General features: G+C 49.9%; 1 protein-coding gene across 1 annotated transcript; it reads right to left on the reverse strand.

Annotated features, from left to right (window-relative positions):
• Positions 1-428: 428 nt before the first annotated feature.
• Positions 429-10,460, reverse strand: LOC149350793 (uncharacterized). The gene is made up of 11 exons (XM_089576935.1): positions 10,397-10,460; positions 10,188-10,332; positions 9,088-9,242; positions 8,180-8,405; positions 7,394-7,536; positions 7,198-7,306; positions 6,271-6,413; positions 6,074-6,200; positions 1,470-5,050; positions 1,167-1,308; positions 429-624 (listed from the first exon to the last, which is right to left on the reverse strand). Exons 1-11 carry the CDS (start codon positions 10,458-10,460, stop codon positions 429-431), a joined length of 5,031 nt encoding a protein of 1,676 aa, XP_089433061.1.
• Positions 10,461-11,077: the final 617 nt, after the last annotated feature.

An 11,077-nucleotide genomic window follows, 5' to 3' on the forward strand; every position in this document is an offset into this window, starting at 1 on the left:
CGGTGCCCCCCCCCTCCCCCCCTCCCTCAATAGAATATTGTCTTACATGCAACAGTGCTCTGTCAGTTGCAGTCAGGGTCCAGCTTATGGGCAGACAGCAGTGTATTCTATTCCTCTCCTGCTAAATCGTGTGGTACATCACATTACTCATAAACGGCCTATAGCGGCCTCGTGTCAACCAACAGTCGTTCACAGGGAATAAAAGCCTCCACCATGGCGCATTCGTTTGGTTTATTTGTTCCAAAACGGGGAAGAAGAAAATGCGAAACAACGTTTTGCAATGGCGAGGTCGGCAAGGTAGGCGCACCACTTGTTGAACAGTTTTTGTCATGCTTGGATTTATGTTTATTTTGAGACGTATGGGTAATTTTTCTCTATGTACAGCCGCAGCGGTGTTCTGGCACCTAAATATTGTCCAGGTTGCTGCCTCAAAGTCGAAAGAAATGCAATAGAAGGGCTGCTAGCACGAGCCTTAGAGATATGCTCGCAGTGCTGGAATGGCAGAACATGACGCCGGCTCTCGTGAGGTGCTCTTCGGTCAAGTTGCTGATCAACTCCTGGCTGTCAACGCAGCGAAACTTCTGTGCGAAGACGTTGATGCACTGGGAGAAGTCACGGGCATGGCTGCGAGGCAGGCAACAACGTATAAAAAATATGGCATGTGTGTGGCTGCTGCAATATCAAGTTGACAAGCGTGCCAGTAGACACGATGTTCTGCGTCATTGAAAGGTATCCTCAGCTGGCAGTCGCATCACAGCATCCAAGAAACGATCCTTCATAGGGCTGGTATTCTCGCTGCAAAATATTCGCCGCAGCTTTCGCTTATACGTGGTTAAGATTACAATTAGACGGCGTGACTGTTCTAAGTAGCCTGAATTGCGACATAGTTGTTATTCACCAGATTACTATTCAGTGTCGAATATAACGTAAAGTGTTAGCAGTACATATGAGGTAACATTTCGGCAGTCCTGCTGTCACTGGCTTGCTAACTTGAGCAAAACGTTTCAGCAAAAAAAAAAATGCGACGAGCGTACTGAGGGCACTTTTCACATTTCTTTCCGCTTATTCCCCCACTGGCAATGTCAAATTAGCTCTTCCGTTAAAGTGTAGTTACAGATCATTTGCTGGTTAAGATCACCGAAAAAATGGCGAGCAAAAGCACTTACGAGCACACAGACTTGCGAAGTTGTGGCGTCAAGGCTTGAGCGCTGAAGTTACGTTCACTCTCATTGCCTAGTGCTTTGAAGTCATCCTCAAACACTCTGACACAAGCATCGGACCGTCTCCGAAGATTGCGCAGTAGGCATTCTAAAGGAGAGAGAGGTAAAAAAGAAACATAACCACTGTGTTTCGCACATATATGTAGTACAAATTTGTCCTGCTGACGGTTAACTCTCGATCCGCGCCATAATTTGAACTACTGTCGCTTTAATCGCGAATAAGGCATTTCAATGATGGTGAGCACTTACGCGTCGTTTCGTCTTCCTCCGTGATGTTGTCGCCAGCATCGTGCCGCTGGTCGGACAGCAGCCTTTCCATTCCAAAGAGGTCGTTGCTGTCGCTCCATATGTCATCGGTGTACCAGGCACTCCGCCTGCTGAGTTCTCCCATTAACTTGTCCTGCTTGCGGTCCTTGCGTTCGACATACTGCAAGTGCTTTCTGATGAGTTCATCTCTGGCATCAGCTCCGGCGCTCCACATTGCAGAACGATCTCCGGTGTCACCTGCAAGCTTCGTGTCCGCTTCGTAGTAGTCCTTATTTTCTTCCAGGGCCTTGGCGTCAAAATCTCTCACGCCTCTGTCGTCGTGAGGGAGCCGCTCGTTGGGGAATAGCATCATGTCCGCCTTGCTGTCGCTGTCTTCCCTGTGCTTGCTCACAATCTCGTCCAGATCGTCCTTGATGAGTTTCTTCCTCATTCTGCGCTCAATCTCGTACTGTGTGAGCTGGTGGTTGCTATTCTGAGGCTTCTGTTTAACGATGGCGCCGCCGGACGCCTCGTCTTTTTTCTCGAGCAGCAGTCCCGGAGACTCGTCTATATGCCGCACATAGGGGAACCCAAGTCTTGGCTCGGGCCTTCTCTTTTTGACCTCGAAAAACCGTTTCTGTCCTTTAGCGCCTCGTTGGAGAAACTCCTCAGAGTGGCTGTCCTGATCGGAGTCGAAATCCCTTCCGCTGTCCAGGTCTTTCATGTGACCATCAGGCGAATTGAGTGCTCTCCGCCGAGGGGAGTCTTCTTTCCGCGGGCGTGTTTCTGGCCTTGTGGTGCGCACGCCAGTGTCTCCTAGAAAGTCAGGAACGACCTTCTCTTTGGGAGACCTCAAACCTGGCTCGGGAAGGTAACTGTTTGGCCCGACGTGACCTGAGTCATTCGCGTGGCGCTGCGGTGAGTTCGGGAGAGGGCGAGTTTCATCTGGATAGGACTCCCTGTTGCTAGGCTTAGTTTCTTTGTACGCTGGTCTCTTGAACGGAAACTTGCGTTGGAAAGGTCGCGCATTTCCGGGGTTTTCTTCGGGTACGTAATAATTGGGGTTTTTGGGGGGAACGACTTGATCGCGGGGGCTAAGGCGGTCCATGGCATTGAGGCGCGGGGAGATTTCCTCGTTCCTGGGTAGAAAAGGCTCGTCATTCATTCTTAATGAAGCTCTGTTGTGATCCCCTGCTCCTCTGTCGTAGTCTTCTTGCATGATTCCAATCGCAGATCGAGGATCAATGCCCGCCAGTGCATGGAACTTCTTTGAAGCCAACCGGCGAGGGTAGTAAGGCAACGCCCCTCCTTGGCGGCGATCCTGAGGAAGGTCTTCTTTCAAGTTAGCCACAGTATCCATGGTATCAAGCCTCTGTCCGTTCGCAGCACCAGGCGCGTTCTCGGGAAACCTTCTGTCGGGAGCATAAATCATGCCTCCTATGCCGGCTGTCCCTTCGAGGTTTCGAGCTGTGTCCAATAAAGGCTTTCCATCACGACGTCTCATGGCAACAACTCTGCGGAGGCCCATTTGCTTGGCGTCAGCACTTAGGGGTCCCTCGTTGAAAAGCGCAGGGCCGTCGTCGTCAGGAAATGCTGCCATGTCTCTTGAGGCGACCTCCTCGCCTCCCAGGTGACGTAAGGGTGCCAATGGAGATTTTGCATACTCCCTGGGATCATAGTCCGTGCTTCTGTAATCAAGCCCGCGACGCTGCATGCCTATCACCCGTCTGTCAGGACGCACAGGTATGCGAAGGCTGTCGTCTTGTTGCCCTTCTCCAGGCCTATCGTCAGGGCCGTAAAGGGTGATGTACGGACGGTGCTCAATGCGACGCCCCACGTACTCACTCTTGAATGGCTGGATGCCCGAAACTCCATGGTAGTCGTAGTACGGTAGGCTCCCATTCAATGAACTTTTAGCGTGGTTGTAGCTCCCAGGGAATGCCGCATCGCCAGGGGCATACCTGTGTGCAGATTCTTTTTCTGCTCTCTGCAGGTCGGACCTGGGACCGAGGCCCTCCCTGCCGTTGTAGCGGCCGTAATGTGCCCCTCTCTGCTTCCGCAGCAGGTCAGACATGCCTCTTGTGTCCTCGTACATTTCCAACTCTTCTTCCCGACTAAGTGGTGGGCCTCCCCTCCAACCTTCAACGGCGCGCTCTCCTTGTCTTGCTGCGTGCGGCACATTTCGCAAAGACCTATACACCGCAAAACTCGCCGGTGGGTTCCAGTAATGTTCAGGAAGTGGCCGTCTTCCGGGGTTTTCAAAGGCTCTCTCGGTTTGCTGTTCCTTGTTAGCGTATATATCTTCACTGGAGTCCTGCGCGTTGCCCAATTGGTCGATGAAGTACGTTCCAGGTCGTGCAAAATCCAAGTTCGCCCGTTTATTCGAAAGATCGTGAATTAGCTCGGCAGACCCCGATTCATGTTTGTGCTGCGACCTGAGTTTACGTGCGCGTTCTACGCCAGACCAGAACTCCTGATTTCTTCTCGGGTCGTAATTACCGTCTTGCTTCTCTGCCGGCAGTGCAGATGAATTGGGAGCCGCTCCCCTGCGCGATGACTGCACGGTTATCGGCGAATCCTGATTTTTCGCCTTCGGAGTTCCTTCGCGATCGGTGTAGTCGTAGGCTGGCTTTACATCGAGGCTATCCGGCACCTTGTCTTCTTCTTCGACGTATTCGTCGTAGTCTGGGCCGTAGTAGTCCTCCATCACTTGGCTCAATATTTGCTGCTGAATGTTGGTGGAGACGTTTCTTCCGCGTGTCAGCTCTTGCTTCAGAACGTTGACGGTGCTAAATATATCCCGGGTGCCGTTTTCTTTCTTCATTCTCCCACGTCTCAAGGTTTCCAACCGCGTTGGCACAATTCCTCTGCGATTCCTCAGGCAAGCCTCGTAGTACTGCCTGTGCAAGATCTTTCCAAAGCTCCTCACGTGTCCTTTCATGACCGGGTCATCTTTGCATCCCAGTTCGCTCGCAGAGTCCGGAACGCACGTCTCGTACTTTTTGAGAAGCGGACAGAGAACTTCTGCCTTTTGGTGCACTAGTTCCATTTCCTCCAGTATCCTGCTAAAGCTGAGGCCGCAGTGGAATATCCGCTTCAAGGCTGGAAGCCGCCGACATGACTGCGCGGTTGGAGCCAGCATGGGAGCGGACTGATTCGACCACACCATTTTCTCGCACCTCTCTGCGTAGTCAATGGTAAAAGGCTGCAGCAAGGGGGCGACGTGAGCGTGTAGTTCGGACATTGCGCACTGCGTTCGGCCCTTCACCTCAGCAATGCAGGCGTTCATTTCCTCCAACCGCCGGCACACCTCTGGGGACATCGCCAGCGGGGAGAACTTGACCTCCCGCACGGCCGTCTGAAAACTGAGGCCGCACAGGAATACCTTGCGCACTGCGGGGCCTGTCAAGCAGTCAGCTTGAGTGCCTCGTGGGGCTGGGACGTCGAAGTCGGCGCACTCCTTTGCGTGCTCCTTTTTCCACGTATCCAGCAAGGCGCTCATGATGCTCGTCGCCTCGTCGGCGAGAAGACATCCCGACTGCTCTTTGGCGTTGATGAAGCACTTCTCGAAGTTTTCGGAAATTCTGTGGACGAAGTGAGTTGGACAGAGTAATGGTTGCAGCCATACTTGCTGTACTGAGCATTGCATCACTCGGAGAAAATCAAATTTTAGAATATGGCAGTAATTTTAGTTTAACACTGTGTACGTTTACGTCTGCTATACTTGTCTGAGCCGGTGGGAATTTATTGAAAGTCCTCAGCGTATACGGTGATGCCGGACCAAAAGAGACTTTCACAGAAGCTATACTTGCAGCACCAGTTCTTGACGGCGGCAAACTGACAAAAGCAGACGACCGCGAGCACGGCCGGTCTGGAAGGCGGCGGCGCTGCGCTGCAAGGATCTGGCTGTGCCGCGAGACGCGAAACGAAGAGCGCTCCATAACCTTCCGGAGGGGAGAGAAGGCGTTTCTGGTACTATCAGCAACGAATGAAACGCGAACAAGTAAACTCAGTTAGCAACACAAAAACAGCTGCATATCAGAGAGCAAATAAAAGCGAGGTTGATTAATACTCCTGCATAAGAGCCCTTGCGCTTTCCAAGTGCGATTGCCCTCTGCAGGTATTGAACTTTCCCTGGCTAGGAGCTTCATAGTTTTCTATTCGTCGCTTAGTTGTTTTGTTCGCGTTTCGTTTCTTGCTGATAGTAGAGCTGCTGTAAGGCATCTAAGCTGTTGCAAAACCGTCTTTTGAGGTCCGACATCGCCGCATATGGTGCAGACTTTCGATGAATCGTCACCGAGTCCGGCAGTCACCTGACCCAGACGCAGTAAAATACAAAATTGCCTCTAAGTGTCACCTATACGAGAAATTTGAGCGCGAATGAGCCCGTGGTTTAGCAGGAAGAATTTTCCTCGATATTTCTGAACGACACACCACTATATACTTGTGTTCTTTCCTGCTTTCGATTCGATTTTTATTAAATAATCTGCATATCAGGTGGTCATCTACATTCAAAGCTACCCGAGGCCAGCGCGTGATAGCCATAGAGGCAGGAGAAATATTCGTAATGCAAAACTTCAAGTTTTCTTCACATGAAATCGTCTCACCTGCATCTCTCTTTATCGCCTTTCTTCAGCCCTTCAAGACGCGCCTGGACCTCCATGCCGCAGGAGAAGTAGTTGTTGAACAGTGTAGTCCGTTTACATAACTCTTTGTACACAGAAGTTTCAACGTCTGAAATGAAAAGAAAAAAATTAACCGCGCATAACGCACTTACCCGTCCCCCTGCGAGCGATTAGCTTACTTCGGGCACCGTTGCAGCTTGTATTGACTGAAGTCATAACTTTATGAAGATAATTCAGGTGGTAGCTCAAGGAGAGGTTTCGCATGTTGCAGTGTGTAACCCGCTCGGCAGCAGCGACGCATTCTTTGTAGGATATTACTTGACTGCGGAAACAAGATTGAGCACTCACTGCACACAAGATTGAACGAGTAGCGACGCGCATTATACAGCTGCTTTTTACACAAATCAGCTAAAAAATAATAAAGCTAAAAGAGACCTCTTCTCCACTCTGCGTACAAAGTTAGTCACCCGCTGCAGAATTTCAAAAATATTCAGAGGCGGATTTGAGGCAAGCGATGGTAGAGAAAGCGTGATCAAAAGCCGATACCAACTGCTTGTGCGAGTCATACAAAATTATATATACTTCAATGCCGTGTTGAATATTCAGATTAATTATCGGTGAATATAAAAGAAGCTTTTTCCTGTCATATTCATGATCAATCGACCAGTCTTTATTTCGCTTGAACAAAAGGCAGATAACACAGAAGAAAAAACTCTGATGAGCTTGACAGGCTTCTCGGTCCAGTGTAATAAGGTACAATTGCAGCGCATCGTTTATAAATTACGCTGAATCCTTATCTCACATGCACTCACGTTGAACGCTCAAATACTGGTTGCGTTTGAACGTTGAAAAATGTGTGAACGATTTTTAAGAATAGTGGTTATCGCAGAGAAATGCCTATCGTCTATAACGTATTCTACTTCCTCTCAGTGGTTCAGATGACAAAGACCAGCAAAAAAGACTACAGTAACGCTATAGAGTCATCCAGCGCGAATTTCCGTCGTGTTCTCTCTCGCTTGTCTGTTTAATGCTTTGCGGCCTGTGTCAGTGGCCAGCGTCACGTGTGCATGCTTTGGTGTCTACTTGATTGCACGAGGCATACGTACGTGCAGATATCCCGATCTACGCGATCCCCTGCCGTTTCGTATCTGTTCACTCCGCAGCGAAGAAATTTCCTCAAGAAAGGCAGCAGCTGGCAGTCGAGGTCGGGTATTTCTGCGAATAAAGTAAGTCACCTTTGAATGGCCTTCGCAAATCGGACGCAAGCATGCAATTTCTACAGTCAGACAATATGTCCCTCACGTGTCTGCTGGCTGCATTTTCCGACGAACTTGCGGTTGACGATATTCGCCAGGTACTTGAGATGCGAGTGCACTTCCGTTCCGATGCCACATTCCGAATAGAGGTGAATGTTGTCAATGCAGTTTCTGAACTTGGCGCTTCGCCTGTAAAAAAAACATCGGATAACGCACTCTGGTACACGAGCGCGTTCATCGCAGTTCTCATGAATTTTTACAAAGCAAGCACATTTGGGCCACTCAGACCATAGAGACTGCGCCTCCTGTGTGGTTGCGAGCGACTGCTACTTTGTGACCAATGCCTCATCTCAAGCTGTAGTAGAATGAAGGCCGAGGGGCAATCAGTCACGCAGCTGCCACTAATTCCGCCCTGGGGCAATTCCTTTCGACCTTGGCACCTATAGTGTTTTACGTCCTTGTCACTGAAAGCGCGCAGAAAAGCATTGTTCATCTAGGTTTCTTTTGGAGAGTAAAAAGCGCCATCTGTTACGAAGTGCTATACGTAATATGATTTACGCCGTGGTGTAAGAAAAATCATTCTTACAAAGAAAATTAATGCACAAGCTAGTTTCGTTTAATATTGATCATTCCTACCCGAAGCGAGTGGGAAGGATGCTTGCATAACTCCATACCGGTGCCAGGCTTGCATTAACAAAAGCCCATCCACATGCCGTTGGCGGGCAGCGCGCGTTTCAACAAAGCGACCAGCTCAAGTACGCTAGCGGCAGTCTGCGGCTTCAGTTCGCGTCGCCAGCTGCACTGGCGAGTGGAGCCGGACGGCTTCGCATACCTGCACTCGATGGAAGGCAGGTGGTTGTACTTGTCCAGGGTCCCGCTAACAGCAGGCGCATCGAAGATGACGCCGAAATGCACACCGAGAGTTGTCGCGCTCGCTTCCTGACTCTGATTCTGCACTGGGGCCGGCTTGTGCTGGCCAATATAGAAGGAACTGGAGCACTCAAGGAACCGCACGACGGCCACCCGGATGTCGCACACCGTGCTCATGTCAGTCAGCACTGTGGAAAAGCGGCCGCGCATCAGTCCTGGCCCCCTGCGTGCGCTAGAGCACTTCGGCAGAAAGCGGGTTTTCGCCGCTTCGGTACGCGTGTAAGTTCAACGTGAATTTTTGCTACGCCTGCTCAAGCCCCTTCAGACCTGCATCAAAGCACATTCGTGCTGCTTCCAGCTAGACACTCTCAACTTTAAAACGTGTGCTCCCTGTTTGCGAAGCGTCACCATTGGGGAATGCGGCTGTCTGTTGTCTGCTGTTTCTAGTTTTATTAGTCACAATATTCAAATGTTTCTTCGAATATTTGTCTAAATGTTCGCCCCCTTCCTAACAGCATTATACTATAGTCCATTTAAACCCCTATAGTTCCAGCTAGCTACCCACGCCAAAATTATGAACGGAAAAGGCACTGGCTACCGTTCGCACTCAGTCGAAGCATACGCGGTCGAGGGACTTCTGGTGTATCCTAGTACCATGTAGACTTCTCAGTAGGTTGAGCACACGCGCCGCTTGCTTCATCCTGCTTTTGCAGATAATGGCGTGTGTTCACCCTCAGGCGTTCGACGCCAGAAGGGAAGCGAAATCCGCCGCAATGGTTCACTTTCCGGCGAAAAAGTCGGCATGAAGCGCGATCAGCACCGGAGTGATTTCTGCCACCCATTTCGATATCGGGTGATTGGGTAACTTACTAGAACTGGTTTCCCCGCTTGAACTGCAGCTTTCCTTGTACATCTCGTTGACCAGGGAGGAAATATGTTGAAGGTGAAAGTTGAACTCCGAGCTTCTCACGCAGCGCGTCAAGCGCATAGAGTCTTGCACACACTTCTCGAACCCCTGTGCTTTTCTGAAATGGAGAAGTTAACTTGAAGCTTTCCTCGACCAGTGTTCCTGTTCAGCTTTCAAATATCCATGGTAAGATGTGCTTATGGCTATAAGAGGAAAAATATGCACGTGATAAGCTAGTGCCAAATTTGATTCTGTAAAGCACGAGCGAGCATGCTCACGGAAGAAATATTTTTTCCGGGTTTTTTAGCTTTTACAGAAGCATCTGTTAAATTACTACCGCAAGAAGAAACAAAATCTGCATTAGCCAGAAGTTAGAACCAGATTATAAAGACTTTATAGCAGTGCATCCGTAAGCGATGTAAGCTATTTCGCAAAGTAATATACTCATCGTGGGCCACTTTTCAAGACGCAACCCAAAATCGTACATTTCAGCAAGCTGAGAGCTCTGACACTAAAATGTAGACACAATAACCTGCTGAGAGCTTATTCCGTTACATACAACGGAAGGAAAGACTTCGGCGCGCCTTTTTGAGTCAAAGCATAGTTTTTGGCTTTCATATAAACGTAGTAAACAGCATTGAGAATAACGAAGGACAAATTAGATTTTACAGACAGGCGACCCACGCTTTCATAGCATATGAAGTTTGTGTTATCGCATTTTGATGTTTTGGATCTGTCACCTGGAAAGAGAGTCAGTGTCTGGTGGTGAGCGTTAGAAACGGTAATATCTTAAGGAAAGCTGTGGCGACCGTACAGGGTACGGCCGCTTGCCTCGTAACGGCATGCACATGTGGGGGATACCGTAGGCGCGTGTGAGATGAAGTGGGCCTTCAACAAGAACTATTCCAAGGCATGCAGATGTCTAACATGATATCGCACATCTTCTTGGACCGCTTGTCCAGGGCGGTAGGTACCTGAATGAATTCACTTTAGGAGCGGATGAGGGCGATTCACATACTCGTAGTAGCTCTCTCTCCCAGGTGGACACGCTGGTTATACTCACTGGCACGTGGCATTTTGGTTTGGGTGTTCCAGGAGGCTCTTCTCACGAACTGCATGGCCAACCACTGCTCCGCAGGCGCTGAACCGTTTAAGGGCGTGAAACCGTTGGCACTTGGCTTTCGCCCCGGCTTTTGCCTTAGCAAAGGCTGAAAATGTTATATGGCTGTCAGAAAAGCAGACAGACACGACGCTGTGCAAGATCATCCTTACCCAAGCCGTCGGTTGGCGCCAACAGGAGAGCAATGAAGACGATGAGGCAATGTAAGGGCGCCATTATGTTCTTCCTCTCACAGCCTCGGATCAATGGAAGCAGATGCAGCCCTGCTGGAGTGAAGAATGACGCGACAGCTAGCCCACTGAGCTCTCCCGATGTTCATGACCTATTCTAGCAATGTACTTACTTCTTGCAGACCCTCGCTCCGGACCCGAGGAAGAAGTACCGCATGTCTCAATTTAGACCATTGCCTGTCACCTCGCGCTGAGGCAGGACACCTGAAGTCAGCAATGCCCGTCACTGTCCGACGGTCGCCGGGCATGGAGCCCTCAAAAAGCGTCAAGCGCTCAAGATTCGCCGACAGACGTTACAAAACGAGGTGATAAAGCCCGTAGTTTCACTCACCATTGTGCAGAAGAAAATTTAGAGCTTATTTAGCATCGCACACTTCCTGAAATGCTGCCAACGGTCATTGGTGTCGGCGCGAGATTCTGCACGGACTCGGCCCTTTCGCTTTTCTTTTTCTTTCATTGTCTCGCGGCAACGAGTAAACCCAAGGTGAAAAGATGAATCGATAAACGAACCTGAGCGTCGTTAGGGATCCAAGAAGCAGAGCTGCAGCTGGTTTAAACTGGGTTTTCAGTAATTGCTAACGGCGCCAAAGGCAACTGTTAACA

The sequence above is a fragment of the Amblyomma mixtum genome, chromosome 3, assembly GCF_055824585.1.
Source record: "Amblyomma mixtum isolate Tamu chromosome 3, ASM5582458v1, whole genome shotgun sequence".
NCBI classification, from domain to species: Eukaryota; Metazoa; Arthropoda; class Arachnida; order Ixodida; family Ixodidae; genus Amblyomma; species Amblyomma mixtum.